The sequence below is a fragment of the Diabrotica undecimpunctata genome, chromosome 3 (genome assembly GCF_040954645.1).
Source record: "Diabrotica undecimpunctata isolate CICGRU chromosome 3, icDiaUnde3, whole genome shotgun sequence".
Classification (NCBI taxonomy): domain Eukaryota; kingdom Metazoa; phylum Arthropoda; class Insecta; order Coleoptera; family Chrysomelidae; genus Diabrotica; species Diabrotica undecimpunctata.
Window position 1 is genome coordinate 93,136,861 of NC_092805.1, and position 17,938 is coordinate 93,154,798.

The 17,938-nt window shown below is 33.3% G+C and overlaps 1 protein-coding gene across 1 annotated transcript in view; it reads left to right on the forward strand.

Annotated features, from left to right (window-relative positions):
* Positions 1–17,938, forward strand: part of LOC140437063 (uncharacterized) — a 167,821-nt gene that overhangs the window by 58,673 nt on the left and 91,210 nt on the right. Inside the window, exons 10-12 of the mRNA XM_072526314.1 lie at positions 1,987–2,190; positions 3,607–4,042; positions 9,929–10,215. Coding sequence (XP_072382415.1) covers positions 1,987–2,190; positions 3,607–4,042; positions 9,929–10,215 — 927 coding nt within the window. The remainder of the gene's footprint in view (positions 1–1,986; positions 2,191–3,606; positions 4,043–9,928; positions 10,216–17,938) is intronic.

A 17,938-nucleotide genomic window follows, 5' to 3' on the forward strand; every position in this document is an offset into this window, starting at 1 on the left:
TAAAACATTACATGGAGTATTTCAACCGAACATCTAATGTATTAATATAGTCTAAAACATTTTCGGTCGCATTCAGGAACTCGTCAAAAACTCCAGGGAACCGCCTTCGGGGGCATTCTTCAACAATGTGACGGACGGTCTGTCGTTGCGCACCACAGTCACACTCCGGAGTAAGGGCTTTTCCCCATTTATGTAAGCTGTCAGCACATCTACCGCTTCTTGTTCTTATTCTGTTTAGCGTTGTCCATGTACTCCGGGTCAGTTCAAAGCCTGGCGGTTTCTGATCGATACAGGCCATTTGCTGTGCTTCCTGTGGTGAGTCGCGCTCCCATTGTCTTCTCCAAGCGTTGGTGAGGTCGAAATGTTCCTGATGTAAGGAGGTGGCCCTTAACATGACAGGATATCTGGAGCGCAGTCTGTTCATTTCGATATCACGCCTATCATGGTGGATGGGTAGTTGATGGTTAGACTGGATTTTTCGATATTCTCTGAGAAGGGAGTGACTTCTTCGCAGTTTCGGCGGTGGAATGTGACTCAGGATGGGAAGCCAATAGTTGGGTGTTGGTCTAATTGTACCTGAAATCATTCGCATTGTCTGGTTTAATTGGGTGTCAATAATCTTCGTGTGTTTGCTATTGAGCCATACTGGGGAAGCATATTCAGCTGTCGAGTATACAAGTCCGATAGCAGATGATCTGAGTACGGAGGCTGAGGACCCCCATGTGGTACCACATAGCTTTTGGATTATATTATTTCGCGTTTTCAGTTTTGCTGCCGTTCTTTGTAGGTGTTCTTTAAAACTTAAAGTCCTGTCAAGAGTCACTCCAAGATATTTTGGTGTTGAGTTATGAGTTAGTAGTCTGTCTTCAAAGTGAACGGACAGTTTTTTGTTGGCTTGGGCATTATTTAGATGGAAACAGCACACTTCGGTTTTCGTCGCATTAGGCCGTAGCCTCCATTTGCGAAAGTATTCTCCCATAATGGCAAGGTCATCCGTTAGTATTGTTTCTGTAACTGCCATGTTATTATGTCCTTTGGACAGTATTATTTGACAGAAGAAAGCTGAAAGAAGTTCGATTTAGTAATTTCGAAGATGTACGTGCGAATCATCCATTAAAAGAAGGCGATGCAGAGTTTTTCACAAACATACAATTTACATGTGCGTTAAATATCATGTTCATGTTCATCTACACGTATCTTGCTTCAAACAATTTCACGAAGTGTAGATATTTAAAATTATATATTTTGCCAGTGGTGCATTTTCACACCAGTAGAAAAATCATTAAAATCAAATATATTATCATTTACATTTCAAAACCATTAAAAGGCCTGCATTTTATCACAAGTAGAAAACTCATCTACTTCTTTAAAGCATTTTTTTGCTCTTACTATTTCCCTCATCTTTTTAAACCATTCATTCATATATTTCTACCTTCCGTAATGAGAGATCATCTGGATCGCCCAAGCCTTGTGGACCGCATTTATACTTCTCGTACACACTGGTAGGACGAGTAGGACTTATTTTAACTATTTTTTACATTAAAATTGTTTTTTTTTTTGGTAAAAATTATAAGTTTTCACTTTTGACTCTTTTAATATATTATATTAAATACTGTTTTAAATTTTTCCGACTTCCACAATGTCTATGTGAAAGTAGTTAATAAAAATAACAACTTAGGCCTTCAAAAATTTAATTCGATAAAAATTTAAAAAAAAAATTAATAGTATTTACCAGTAGTGCATAAACGCACCACATTTCCATTTTCTTTTTTTTTCTACATAAAAAAATAAAAAATTTGGAAATGTTTTATTTTTATTTTAATTACACTAATTTATTGTGTTTTTTTTTTCAAGTTTCAAGTTTTTAAAAACAATTTTCTCATTATTAGAGTTACTGGTTAAATATGGGTTAATATAATATAAATACACTAAATAATTAGATTAAAGCAAAAACCAACTAATTTTTAGTTTTAATGTATATTTCAGATGCAGTCAAGATGATAAAAGACTTAACAGATATGGTAGAGAAAAGAAAAGGAGAGAGAATTTCCGTAAATACGTTTTCCGTTAGTAAAAATAACTGTTCCTGTCAATCACCACCGAGTGTGGCGGTAGCTGCGTGCCAATACATAGGATTAAATGATATTGGTATTGTGGTATCAAAATCATTGTTTCCTAGTGTACCTCCAAGTAAGAACAATTAGAATGCTTTATTAAATACTTTGAATTAAGAAAATCTTTATATATTTTTATTGCGTTAAAAATATGAACGTCATTTTAGCTGTAAATTAATTATTTCATATCTTGTACCCTCACTATTTGTCCTACTCTTACTACTTTATGGGTTATTTTCCAATTATTATAGCAATTCTTTCTGACGTCTACCTTTTCTGTTCCTTGATTTTTATACGCAAATTCTCTTCTCTTCTTCTTCTTCCTCATTATAAGCAAATCTGCTTGTTCATTGGCGGATTAATACCTCTATGGAAGGTTGACAGCGGTCGTCCGATACTTCTTCTACCGATTGGTGACTTACCTCTTGCTCTTTTGACGACACGGGTTTTCTTCATTCTGCTTATGTGGTTATTCTATTCTTTTTTTCTATTTTGTGTCCATTCATTATACACTGTATGTTACATTTTCTTTTAATGTCTTCACTTCTCTTTCGATCTCTCAGCCTATTTCCTGTAATTCCTCGCAGAACTCTCATCTCTGCCGTTTCCAGTAGCCTTTGCGTTCTGGTGGTGTCGGGGCTTGTTTCTGAGGCATATATCATTCTTGGTCTTACACTGGCTTTATAAATTCTTGACTTCATCTCAGTGTTAATGAGTCTGTTTCGCCATATAGTGTTATTAAGGCATCCTGCCAGTCTATTTGCTTTTTGTACTTGATCTCTCACTTCTTTGTCCAGGTATCCATAGCTGGACAGTGTAATTACCAGGTATTTTATTTCCATTACTTATTCAATACTGATACGCAAATTTTCGTATCATATTTTTTATACTATGTTTATATATTTTATATTTACATTTAGGTCATGCGAGTCTCATGCTATGCAGATCAGTCTTGCATGACATATCTCTTGCCTAGCCTAATCTGTTTACATCAGAGCTATTTTTGTGCAATTTTGTGATACCACTTTTGATAAATTGTATCAAAATCGCATGAAAAATAGAACATGTTCTATTTCTTGTCTAGCATAGTAATTGATTGAAAATATCCCGTGGGCATGCGCACTTGCATAATATCTCTTGCATAGCATGAAAATTGCATAGTGTAAAGTCGACTCAAGAGTGTGGTAGTGTGAATAGATGTATAAAGATTATTTGCCAAATAGCAGCAGTCATGCCGAATTTTTGTGTATTTATCCATTTAAACTTTTTACATAAATTTTACGTAGATAGCTTTATCATTGTCATTCGATTATATTTTTATTGTGACAAATTAAAACCAGTATATAACATTTTTTATAACTTTAAGCGAATCTTTGTAATTATTGCATTTTTACTCGCACTTTTTTTCAATTTAAATTAAAATATAACATTTTTTTTAGATTAATCTAGATTTAATGTTAGTTTTAGACGTTAATAAAATTTATTTCTTTAGATGTAAATAACGAAAAGATCGCAATATCAACAAAAACACTATTTGGTGTTCCTCAGAATTTTGTGGTCGAAAATATAAGTAGTAAAAATATTGTGGAGAATACTGAATTACCTTTAAAACCTGCTGCTTCTTTTGTACATCAAGATTTTCCCTTTGCTGGTGACTCACCGTGTCTCAAAGACCAATGTACTGATCCCAAATCTGCAGACAAAAAAATAAGTTATAACCCACCTATATATCCTTTGGCAAAACCGCTTATGGTTGACAAGGAAAGCAATTATGAAACCAGAAAATGTGCTTTTGGTGATTATATTAAAGATCCCAAAGATAATGTCGTAGCTTGCTATGTAGTCAATACTCCAATATGTCCTTTGAAGCCACCCACTCAAGATAAAGGTTCTCCGCCAACTATGAAAGATCAATCGACGTTTTGCTGGTAATTCAATTTATTATTATAATATATAATAGCCCGCAAAATAAACCAGACATTTGCTTGTTTTTAAAAAATGGTTCCGTAGGCGGTTTTGTAGACAAGTGCGAAGAAAATTTCATAATATTTTCAATTTAAATTTATATTTAGCAGCAGTTTTTGTTGGCGTATCTTTTTTTTAAGTTTTTGCATGATTTATCACATTCTTTGATAAGATCATTTTACGTTTCCTGTACAAAAAATTTTGAAACAGTTTAAAAATCTAAATAACAAATATTATGGTCAGTTTTGACATTTTGTATACCTAACGGCCACGTGGCTGTATAAATATGAAAATGTTTTACTAGTATTTTTTATCGATAATAGAATCGAACTAATAACTGCAAAAATCCAACATTTTATTTATATGAAATTATATTTACATGAAATTATGAAAATATAAATAAATACCATTTGATAGTAAATTTAATTATGATATAAACTAAATAATATGTTTAAAAATAATATTATATTTATATGAAATTAAAGAGAGTGGCAGAGTAGTGGCTATACCGCTCTGAGGAGACCTAAAGAGGTCGAAATACGTATAAGCGGCTGTCGCTGCCCTGTATCAAAACAAAAATCTAATACCGTCATTATGTTATATGAAATTATTTTAAAACAAGAATTAATATAAACTATTTAAACAGATGATTAAATTTTTGTCGATTCGTTATTTTAATTATCAATATCCGTTACTTTATAGCCGTTATTTTCGGTACTTTTAGTCTTCAGCTTTATAGAGTACCATAATTGTGACGTTAGTGATTAGTATTTAAAAGGTAATAGTAATAGTCTTCGGAACTTATTATTGTTAATAAAAATAGTCCAAACGTCTTTAACTGGGTTTTTATTAACATAATAAAAACTTAAAGCTTAAATACTTTTTGATTAATTTATATAACCAGGGATACACTCGTTGCCTTTCGCATCACCAAACGAGAGGATCCTTGTTCCTTCCAAGGTTTGGCTTTTCAGAAAACAATTTGATTTCGGCAATGGCGACTGATGTTGGACTTGTCAAATGCAAAGAGTTTTTACACATGTATCAGAAGCCTGCCAAATTATATCGTAATTTTCTGTATCGCCCAATAAGTCCTTCATGATATTTTCATTTTTTTCAGCAATGGTTTCATTTTCAGTACATTGATATTCTATAAGATAAACTAGTTCATGATAAATTTGATTTTGAAAATGGTTTTCGTTCTTGAATGCCTTTGTTTTAAATCTCGGATCCAAGAAAAATGCTTTACCCAGTATAATATTGTTTTCCAGATTTATAAAACCGGCAATAATCAAGGCAGGCAGATAATTTATTACAGTTCTTCTTGCTTGACTAAATACTTTAACTTTAATTCGTAATAAAGACGAAATTAGTCCTTTTATAATAAGTATAACTTTAGAGAGGGTTACTTGCTTTTCTGGGCTCATTTCAACAGTAACTGCTTTAAAAGGCTTTAAAATATGGCAAAGTTCTTTTATTATCTTCCAATCTACTTAAGTTGGAAGATTAATAATATTTAATTAATAATAAAATAATTAGTTAATTGAACAAAAGTCCAACTGTTGCCACATCAATAATCAACTTTAAGGGGGTTCCGTCTGGTTTCATTTGATTTTGAGTAGGTATAATTTTAAAAAATAAATCCAAACAAATTATATAAGACCAATAATTAAATGCAAAACGAATACTTTCGGTTCTAGTTCTCAACTCCAATCGATTCGAAGCAAACAAATATTTCAAACTAACAAAGTGAAATATTAGATTCTTTTTCTAGACCATCGTTCTGCCAATTTCTTTGTATCTTTTTATTACAGTTGCAAGCAGTGGCGCATCCAGGGAGGGGTTTTGGCGGTTAAATCCCCCCCAGCACCCTATTCTGACATCGGTGACCAACCAAACACCCCCCCCCCCAGAGGCAAATTCTAGACTAGTTGCAAGTAATATAAACAGTGTTAATATCAAAGAAACCGCCCCCCCGCATTTCGGAAGTTGATACTAGTTTTACTAACGATATAAACGATATAGTATATGTATATAATATACCTATATATATAAATATAATTAAACATATATACCAAAACGCAACAGCCAGTGTTAGAGTGGGTGATCGTCAAACCCAGAAATTCCCGATACAACGTGGAGTACGCCAGGGGGACACCATATCGCCGAAACTGTTCACTACGCTTTTGGAATATGTATGTAAAAGGGCAAAACTGACCGACAAGGGCATAAACATAAACGGAGAAAAGCTTAGCCATCTAAGGTTTGCAGATGATATTGTACTAATAGCTGATAGGATAGATGAGGCCAAAGAACTTTTAAATCAGCTCTACCTTTCCTCGCTAGAAGGGGGATTAAAAATAAATATATCTAAAACCCAGATGATGACAAATCTTGTAGTCAGCGAAGATATATGCGTAGGAACAAGATCCATAGACCAGGTAATGGCCTATAAATACCTAGGTCATGAGATTCGCATAGGAAAAGATAACCAAACCGTTGAGCTTCTCCGTCGTATAAGACTGACTTGGGCAGCCTTCGGCAAGCTGAACCATATTTTCAAATCGTCTGATATACCAATATGCCTTAAAAGAAAAACGTTTAATCAGTGTGTTTTGCCAGTGTTAACTTACGGTGCCGAAACGTTGACCATGACAAGGAGAACAGTTCAAAAGATCCGTGTGTGTCAAAGGGCGATGGAGCGTGCTATGTTGGGCGTTTCACTACGAGACAAGATCCCAAATCGCCAGCTACGACAAAGAACAGGAGTGGCTGATGCAGTAGAGAGAGTAGCAACACTGAAATGGAACTGGGCAGGTCACGTGGCTCGAATGACAGATAATAGATGGACAAAGCGGATACTGGAATGGAGACCAAGAGATGATGCCTACCGAAGCAGAGGTCGTCCACCAACACGTTGGACTGACGATCTAAAACGTTGTCATAGGAATTGGATGCAAGAGGCACAAGATCGAAATAGATGGAAAATTATGAGGGAGATCTATGTCCAGCAGTGGATAAGCGAAGATTGAATGATGATGATGATAATATACCTACTCCATCGTTGATCGAGGCGCCGGTGCCGCCTCGGTTTATCTTTCAAAGTGCTGATTACTGATATGCCAATCGACAAGTAATTTGTTTTCTGTTGACGCCATCCGGGTATTTCGTTTAGTTTACTATAATGGCTATCTGTGCCAAAAGTAATGACTATTTCTAATAACGAGGAATCGGTACTTTGAGTATTGGACAAATTCTTGTTACCTTGTAACAAGTAGTTACTTTTTTTACATTACTAACTGAGTGAATCGATATCAAGAACCGCTATTCTATGACGCTACCCGTGAAGACGCCACACGCCATCTTGTGGCGTTAGCTTCGTGACGCTCGAATTAATATTTTACTGTAGAAAAAATAGGAATGCAATGCCAGTATAAAAGCTTCGCTTTAAAAATCACTTCTTCTGCGCCGCAATATGAACTGCCTACGAGACAGATCTGGAAATAATAATGGATAGAAATGGCAAGAACAACTTTTCATAAGTGAATACCTTGCTAAGTGACTGCAGCCTCAGAATAACTACCATGTTTAGATTTATCAAATGGTAATGTACTCTGTCTTTTTGTATGGAGTAGAGTCTTGGACCATAAAAGTCAGTACAACGAACCGCCTCAAGACCTTCTAAATGTGGATATACCAGCGTATTCTGTTGATCACGTCACAAATGACAAAGTTTTTTCTGAAAAATATTTTTCAAATTTTAGTATTACCGTTTCGTTATCTGTCTTCTCATCCTGCGTCGCCGTCGAATTATTAACAATACATTTGCCGCTAATGTTATTTTACCGAGATTCAACTTTAAACTGATGTGGTTTTAATCGGTATCAGCCACCGGTGTTTCGATTACGCGACTGACGAACCACCGGTGTCGGACACCTGCCTCTTTATCTGAAAGGGTACTTAATCACCGCAATACGTTACCATCCTCACCTACTAACCAGCCAATGCAACTAGTCTCGATCATAGTTTAGAAGAAAATAGAAGCTACATTTATCTGATAAAAACAAGGATTCCCAATGACGTATACAACAAGATAAAACGGTAATGTGTGTAAACCCTTTAACGTATACAATGTAACCATTTTAATGTTTATATTTAATGTTAGAAAATACTAAATTCCAGTGCAACAATTAATATAAATCGTAGAATAAGCTATATATCCGAGGAAAAAAGGAATTCCCCAAAGGGTTTAAAATAAAATAAAAGACAAATCTAGAGTGCTCGTTTAATTTTGTGCATTTGCATAATTTAATTACATAGAAAAAGTATTAGATAAAAAAGTGGTAAAGTAAATTATCGAGTAATTATTTTATTAAACAAAACACTAAAATTAACAACCAAAGCGAGAACAAATAAACTGAATGAAATTATAACACTAACAGAAAAACAACAAGATTTTAAGGTCGGGAAGATCATGCATCGACGCTATATTTATAATGGGTAAGTGCACGGGAAATCGTTAGAATACGAAAAACCGGCAAATCTATGTTTTGTGGACCATATGAAGGTATTTGACCGGCTCAAATTAAAGGACGTTATCCATTTATTGTACGCAAGAGAGATACCTCTAGGAATAATCAAAACGATCGAAAATATCTACCAAAACAACACAATAAAAGTAAAAGTAGAGACCTAAGAAAAGAAAAGAAGAACTAACCGACTCCATTGCAACTAGCAATGGGATAAGAGAGGGAGATTCCCTAAGTCCTCTATTGTTTAACCGGATGAAATAATAAAAACAGTAAGAACTAAAAAAGGATACCAAATAGGAGAAAAACAACTTAAAATAATCTGCTATGATTTACAACGTAGCTGCACCAATTTATTATATCCGTCAGAAAATGTAACACGTTAATTTCTCCAAAAAAGACAAAATGCATGGTTATAACAGCAAATTTACTAATACGTAAATAGGAGCTGGAAGCTACACATTATCTAGCTACGAAAAGCTCAAAACTGAAGTGGAAGATCAAGTGAATAAAGCAAACAGAGCCGTAAGTTGTCTGAATAAAACAATATAAAGAAATAAAAATATTGGGAAAGAAGTGAAAGGCAGAATTTATAAAACAGTTATCAGACCAATAATGACATACGCGGCAGAAACACGACCTGACACAGAGAGAGAAAGAGAGACAGAAAGAGAGAGAGGGAGAGAGAGAGAGGACAAAAAGGATGTTAGAAACACCAGAAGTGAAAAACTGATATCAAGACACTATGGGACAGAGCTAGAAGTACAAATATACGACGTAGATGTAAGGTGACGAACATCAAGAACTGGGTAAGAAATAAAGAGTAGAATGGAACGATCATATAAGCCGAATGACAGCAAATAAAGTAGTAAAGACGGCAAGAGGGGGTTCTCCAATAGGAAGACGAAGAAGAAGAAGAAAAAGTAAAGGTTATAATATCTCCAAAAGACATTAAAATGGTTCGGTCCTAATGCTGAGAGAAAATAAGTTAAACTAGATAATAATTTTATATAAAAGATCTAATTATTACTACGACCTAACCTAACCACAATACCAGATATATAAAAATTATTTTGCAAATATTTACCTGCTGTTTATAATCAACACACGTATTGGATAGGAGACATATGATTTAAATATCATATATTTTTGAACCGAGAATCAACATTTTTTTTAAATATCTCTTTTCCCATAATTGTCATATTTTTCTTTATTTGAATGTTTTTCCCTTATTTTATATTATATTAATCACGTTTTATGAATAACCAAGAGTGTCAGTAAAATTATACTTAATTTTTGTTTTTTGTTTTTGTTTTGTAGTAATGATAAGAACGACGATAATTATAAATGTGCAGACCTTGAAGAACCGCCCTGTAAAGGTTTAGGAATTCCATGCGATGAAGTTGAAGCTAATGAAGATGTTAATAATAAATGTGAAGACTCTGAAGAAGCGCCTTGCAAATCTTTAGGAATTCCATGTTGCAACGTTAAAGCTGATGAAGAAGATGTAACTCTAGACACAAAGCAAGATTTACCCTTGGGAGAAAAAATTGATTTTGATTATTCAGATCCAGATCCAAATTATCCTGTTAATCCAGATATTATTGGTAAATAAAATTATTTTTATTAATGACTTGGGAGCTCTCCACTTTATGAAGTTTTTTATATCTGCTAGTTAAGAGACCTAAAAATAAATTTATTGTATCCCAATTGTGAGATTTCTTCTTCTTGTAGTTCCTTCTTCTATCGGAGATTAGCTATCATCACAGCTATCCGTACCTTATTGGCTACTGCTCTGAAAAGATCTACTGAGCTGCAAATATACCACTCTCTTAGGTTTCTTACCCAGGAAATTCTTCGTCTTCCTATGGATCTTTTACCCTTGATTTTACCTTACATTATGAGCCTTAATATCTCATATTTCGCACCTCTGGTAACGTGGCCTAAATATTCCAGATTTCTTGTTTTGATGTGCTTTATGACCTCGAAATCCTTTTGTAGCCTTCTTTACACTTCTGCATTTGTAACTCGTTGGGTCGATGGTATTTTCAAAATCCTTATATAGCACCACATCTCAAATGATTCCAACTTCTTTATATTATCCACTTTTAGTGTCCAGCTTTCCATTCCGTACAACAAAGTCGGGAACACGTAGCATATTAAGGCTCTTATCTTCAGCTCCAGAGGAAGGTCTCGATTAACAAACATTGTTTTTATATTTATAAATGCTTGTCTTGCAATTTCAATGAGTGTCCTTATTTCTTTACTTTGGTCATTGTTTTCATTTACCCAGGTTCCCAGATATTTGTAGTTATTCACTCTTTCTACTTGTTTTCCCTCGATATCTAGTCTTCCTACTGTATGTTGCTTAGAAATAATAATGCACTTGCTTTTCTTAACGTTCATTTGTAGTCCATATTTTATACTGACTTGATGTAACCTATTTACTAAGCGTTGCAGTGCTTCTAGGCTATCTGCAAAAACAGCGGTGTCGTTTGCGAATCTTATGTTGTTCAGGATTTTTCTGTTTATTGATATACCCTGTTGTTCCTCTGATATTGCTTCCTTAAAAATAGCTACGCTGTACAGATTAAATAACAATGGGGACAGCACGCAACCCTGTCTAACACCTCTTTTGATTTCTATAGTTTCTGTATCGACATTTTCGATTCTAACCTTTGCTTTTTGATTCCAATACAGATTGACAATAACTCGTATATCTCGACTATCCACAGTCTTTTCTTTTAACAGTTTTATGAGTTTGTGTTGTACTCTATCAAAAGTCTTTTGATAATCTATAAAGCAGACATAGAGATCCTTGTTCATATCTAGTCGTCTTTGCTCGAGCAGGAACAGAGCCTCTCTCGTTCCTAGTCCTCCTCTGAATCCGAACTGGGTGTTATCTGTATCTTCTATTTTTTTGTATAGTCTTCCAAATATTATTTTGAGAAATATCATAAGTGTGTGGCTTATAAAGGAAATTGTTCTGTGCTGAGAGCATTCTGTCGCATGTACTGACATTGGTAGTGTTACAAACGTGGACAGAAACCAATCTTTGGGTATTACTTCTATTGTTGAACAGATCTAAAAGTATATGCAGTGTTTCTTCGTCAACGCATTTAATTAGCTCAGTGGATATCTGATCTGGGTCTACTGATTTTGCGGTCTTTGCATTTCTAATTGCCTGTTCTAATTCGCACATTATTATTTTTGGTCCTGTTTGTTCCTGTGGTTCTTCTTGTATCATTCTATCATCGTCGAATAGTTTCATTATGTATTCTTGCCAAAATCTTAGTTTATCTTTGATGTCTGCAATGAGTTTACCGTTATCATCTTTGAGTATCCCATGGTGTGCTCGCTTTTTGGTATTTGTTAGTTCTTTTATTTTTTTATGCATATTAAAGCTGTCGTATTTTCTGTCATACTCTTCTATTTCTATGCATTGATCTGTTAACCACTTTTCTTTGGCCTTTTTTATTTCTACTTTAATTCTACTTTGTAGTTCTTGATATTTTTGCTCATTTCTCCCTTTGACTTTTCTCCTCTCTTCCATTAATGCTAGAATTTCTGAAGTCATCCACTTCTGTTTTTTATTTGTCTTTTCAGGCTTTAAATTTTCTTCTGCAGCCTTTAGTAATGCCTTCTGAATATTGCTCCACCTTTCATTGACATCTTCTGATGTTAAGATTTCTTCTCCTTCTTCTGTTAGATTTGAATTGACTTGTTGGATCACTTTTTGATGTATTTCTCTTTTTCTTAGTTTTGTATAATCAAACGTCGGTTTATTTTTAGGTATTACAATCTTTTTGAGTTTCACGTGCATTCTATCTAGCATATAGCTTATTGTGAGACGTGTGTTGTTTGTTAAAGTACAATATTTATCCATGGATCTCAGGTTTTTATAAGTTGTATTTTATAAATTTATATTTTTATGCTAATTTTAATTATAGATATACTTTCTTACAGTTTCGTATTTAAGTAAAATAAGCTTTTTATCTCCTTTGTTTTTTATTTTCCCATCTTTCCTTAATATCCCATTTTTAAGTTAATATTTGCTATAATTGGAAAAAAAAGTTTGATACAGTAATTAAATTTTTTTTTATTTTAATTGATTTTCTGTTGCAGTTATTTTCTGTGACTTTACATTCTATCCAATTGGATATCAATTAAAAACTCAATTCAAAACCTTTCGACAAATTGTATCATTTGCGTTTCCAAGACCAATAAATACCATATGAGCGTCTGATTCCTTATTATTATATTCTTCTATATTCACTTGTGATATAAATATGGAAAATATGCGAAAACTATAAGTTCTAAATCATCAAAGGCAAGAAGTAATTTATAACGATGTAAAATTTACAAAAAATGCTTAAGAGTCAGTACCGTTTGCATTTAAACATTTCGTATATATGTATTTAGCATCTAGGACTTTTCTATTGGTCCTTTACGGCACGCGGCCATGTTTCAACCAATAGTCGGCGAGGTGCTTAGATAATATGGAGTGTTACTTTGGTGCGAAAATTTGGTGCGAAATGTTAAATATTCGTAAAGCAAAAAGACGACTTTTGAAATATTTGTATTGTATAATTAAAGAAAACTAAAACAATGCAATAGAAAATAAAACAAAATATATTTAAATAAGTTATAAAAAAATTTTAAATGTTTAAAATGTAATATTTATGCGAAATTCAATGTCTTTCGCCATGTATAGTTGCATTTGTTTGATGTGCTGGGATGTTGGACGAAAGATTGCGACGCCTTTTTAACCTTTATTTAGAAGGTTTATCTTTAAGTGGTCGTCCAAATGTTATTGACCCTCTAGTAACTTCCAACTTTCTTCGGCTAATTGAAGTTGGTTGCACTCTTATAAGAGATACCATAACTCCATCAAATCGGCAAAGATATATCCAGGAACAGATGTATCATCAGACCACAATCCAGTAATCGTAAAATTCGAAATCCAGTTAAAGAAAATCAACAAAAGACACAACAAATAAGCACTCTGCTAAAACACCCGAATATAAAAGGGGAACTAACGCTGTAAATTAACTAAGAGTTAAGCAAAACAATAATCAATGATAATAAAGATTCCAACGAAAAATGGGAAACATTTAAGAACACATTAATGATGCCAATTAAAGATATTCTGAGTAGTCACAAAATCGAGGAACATGATATAGGTCCAATTATAACTAAGTATGAAATAATACATGCAATAAATCATCTGACAAAATCTAATAAAACTGCGGGGCCTGACACAATTCCAACTGAAATAATTAAATTAATATCAGAAGATCAGATCAATGTATTAGTAGACTTATATAATACTATATATAATACGGGTATTATTCCGAGAGATTGGCTCAAATCAACATTTATTACATTACCAAAAAAAAACCTAATGCAAAAGAATGTAATGACCACGCTATAATTAGTCTAATGAGTCACACAATAAAAATATTCTTAAAAATTATCCATTTAGGAATTTTCAGAAAAGTGGAACAAGACATCACTGAAACCCAATTTGGATTTAGGAATGCCATGGGTACACGAGAGGCATTATTTGGATTTAACGTCCTCATGCAAAGATGTATTGATGTAAACCAACCACTCTATGTTTGTTTTATTGATTACAATAAGGCGTTCGATAAGGTCAGACACAACCGTCTCATACAGTTACTTAAAGATAAACACATTGACAAAAAAAAAGAATAATAACTTATCTCTACTTTAACCAAACAGCAGAAGTCAGAGTAGGCAAAGAACTTTCGGAGGAAGTAGAGATAAAAAGAGGCGTAAGGCAAGGTTGCATACTTTCCCCCTTATTGTTCAATCTATATTCGGAAGAAATATTTAAAAAATCACTCGAAAATGTAACAATTGGAATAAAAGTCAACGGCAGACCCATCAACAATATCAGATATGCCGATGATACTATACTAATTGCAGAGAATATACAAGATCTACAGACACTTTTAGATAATGTAGTAAATGCTAGTGAGGAAAGCTGACTAACGCTTAATGCTAATAAAACAAAATTTATGACAATTTCCAAAACACAACAAGACATTTTAAACATAAGAGGGGTTCCAATAGAAAAAGTAAAAAAATACAGATATCTTGGTACAATTATTAATGAAAATAACGAGTATACAGAAGAAATAAAAATGAGAATTGGACAAGCTAGAGCAACATTTAATGTGAGATGTAAGATGAGAAAAGTATTATGCAGTAGAGAACTTAGTTTGCAACTCAAAATAAGAATATTACGTTCATATGTGTTTTCGGTGCTGCTGTATGGTGTGGAGGCCTGGACCTTAAAGAAAGAGGTGAGCGATCGACTTGAAGCATTCGAGATGTGGACCTACCGAAGAATATTAAAAATAAGTTGGGTAAACCGAATAACTCGTTGGGTCTATGGTATTTTTAAAATCCTTATATAGCACCACATCTCAAATGATTCCAACTTCTTTATATTATCCACTTTTAGTGTCTAGCTTTCCATTCCGTATAACAAAGTCGGGAACACGTAGCATCTTAAGGCTCTTATCTTCAGCTCCAGAGGAAGGTCTGGATTAACAAACATTGTTTTTATTTTTATAAATGCTTGTCTTGCAATTTCAATGAGTGTCCTTATTTCTCTACTTTGGTAATTGTTTTCATTTACCCAGGTTCCCAGATATTTGTAGTTATTCACTCTTTCTACTTGTTTTCCCTCGATATCTAGTCTTCCTACTGTATGTTGCTTAGAAATAATAATGCACTTGCTTTTCTTAACGTTCATTTGTAGTCCATATTTTATACTGACTTGATGTAACCTATTTACTAAGCGTTGCAGTGCTTTTAGGGTATCTGCAAAAACAGCGGTGTCGTTTGCGAATCTTATGTTGTTCAGGATTTTTCCGTATATTGATATACCCTGTTGTTCCTCTGATATTGCTTCCTTAAAAATAGCTACGCTGTACAGATTAAATAACAATGGGGACAGCACGCAACCCTGTCTAACACCTCTTTTGATTTCTATAGTTTCTGTATCGACATTTTCGATTCTAACCTTTGCTTTTTGATTCAGAGCTGCAATCTCAAAAGTGAAAATAGCCGTAATGATTACCAACCTCCTTAGAGGAGACGGTACCTAAAGAAGAAGCACTCTTATATTGGCCTTGTGTCCAAATCGCAGTGCCGGGAAACTTCCTGCCGTGTTTAAAAAACGTTCCCTAGCTGTTTTTGTAATGATATTATAGAATAATCTTTCGTGCAATAATTTTAACGCTAATGAATCAGTTCCAAATCTGAAATTTTTATCATGTAGCATATTAATAAAATCTGCAAAAGAAAATTCCTGTTGTTCAGCTGTTTTATTCTTGTTTAAAATAATATATTCCCCAACATTATTTTCATCAATGCTATCAATGCTGTTATTAATATACTGTTTTGTAATACTTTTTCAGGATGTAATACTGTTCTGTAATACTTTCCAATTTCGCAGCTGCAAAATTCTGTTGCTATATCGACTTCGTAAAGGTAAAAATATAGAATTTGATAGATCTCAAATATGTAAACACGCATGGGATAATGAACATAGGGTTCAATGGAATGATTCAAATATAATACTAAAAGAAACAGATGGTAAAAAGAGAAAAATCAAAGAAGCAGCTCTAATTATGCTGAATGAGACCAATTGTGTCGCAAATTCCTAGGCAGAATGTAGTAAGATCTGGTTACCCATATTAAAAGAGGAAGTTATTAAAAAGAAAATACCAGTATTTAATAAGTCGGTAACATATAGAGGATACATCATTTATGGTTTTTAAATAACAAACATATAAAATCAGAATTTGGTGTTTATTGAAAGTAAACTAAATGCACGACCAAATACTTACCATTTCGGTATAGTATTATGAGGTTTTTTTCCTGGTTTTTCCCTCATAATTTACTATGGAATAACTAACAGGAGATTTTTTACTCTCATCATGGAATGTGTTTGTCTTTTTAAAGACGAATTATATGCTATTATTTTTTTTTCTGACGGATATTCTCAAGTTAAAGTTGATTTCATGTAATCGAATGAACTATCTTACAAGTAAAGTCGTCCCAGGAACGCAACTCAACAATATTGGCAATATCATTTTAAAGTCGTCTACTTGTAAATGTATAATGTATGTCTGAATTGTCAATATAAATGAGTCAGCTAAAATTAAATTATTAAAAGAATTTTTCACCAAGTAACAAAAAACAAAATTTGTTTAATTTACTAATTTTTGTATTTTGAGAACGATTTCAGAAGTGGAAATTAAAACGTCAATAAAATAAGTAAACAGTAATTACTTTAACATCCCACAAGAAAATTTCTTCAGAAAATATTAAGTTGTTTAACTGTCCTACGAACGAAAGTAAATTTCTGTCCTACGAACATCAAAGCTATTGACAAAGCTTTCGCTTCTTGTTGGGTGGTATACTCTGTGATATAACCTAATGTACTATTTCACCACACAAAATACAAGTCAATGCGACTAAACGCTAGTTGACACCGTCAAGCAGTGTTCTATCTAATAGAATCATTTCTGTTGATCCACCAAAAGTAGAAAGACTTTTCACTTTTATTAAAATACCATATATTACAACAAAATCACTGAATCATCTATGTCTATGACATAGAATCAAGGATATTTATCCATGGGGCTGACTAAAGAGAACCCCTCTTTTGATAACTACTAACACCTTAAGGCGGAAGGGATTAATTTGCAAAAAATGATTTACCACTGCGGTTTATAGATTGTTTAGTAAAAAATGACAGAATAACTATTTAGATAACTGTTTCAACTATTTAAATCTGTAGAATACAAATACCATTCATTTTAACCTGTTTAATTTTATTCGTGATTTGGATACGGTTCTATTATTTTTCCAATAAAAAATTTAAAAGTAATTTCATTCTCTTCTCATGCATTTTCCTTTGACGTACTTTGTTAATTGATAATCCATAGCAGACAATAAGTAAATAAGTAACCAGAAATTGCATTTTTATTGTAAATAAGAAAGTTATATCAAACTGTCAAGAATTGGCAACAATTTCTGAATTAGCTAAAGACGTGCATCTTAGTCTTGTATTTCCTTTTCTATCATTTGTGCACCTCGATGCTCTTCGCTATCTTGGGCTAGAGTACTTTATTCCATATTTACCTGGTTTCGCTAAGCAGGTTTATGGCTCTGTAGTTTCTATATTGTTGAATATCTCCTTTATTTTTTTTTACACAGATAATAATATGGCATTTTTCGCCCTTTCCTGATTCGATTAAACAAACCTGTTAACCAGCTTCCTTCTGT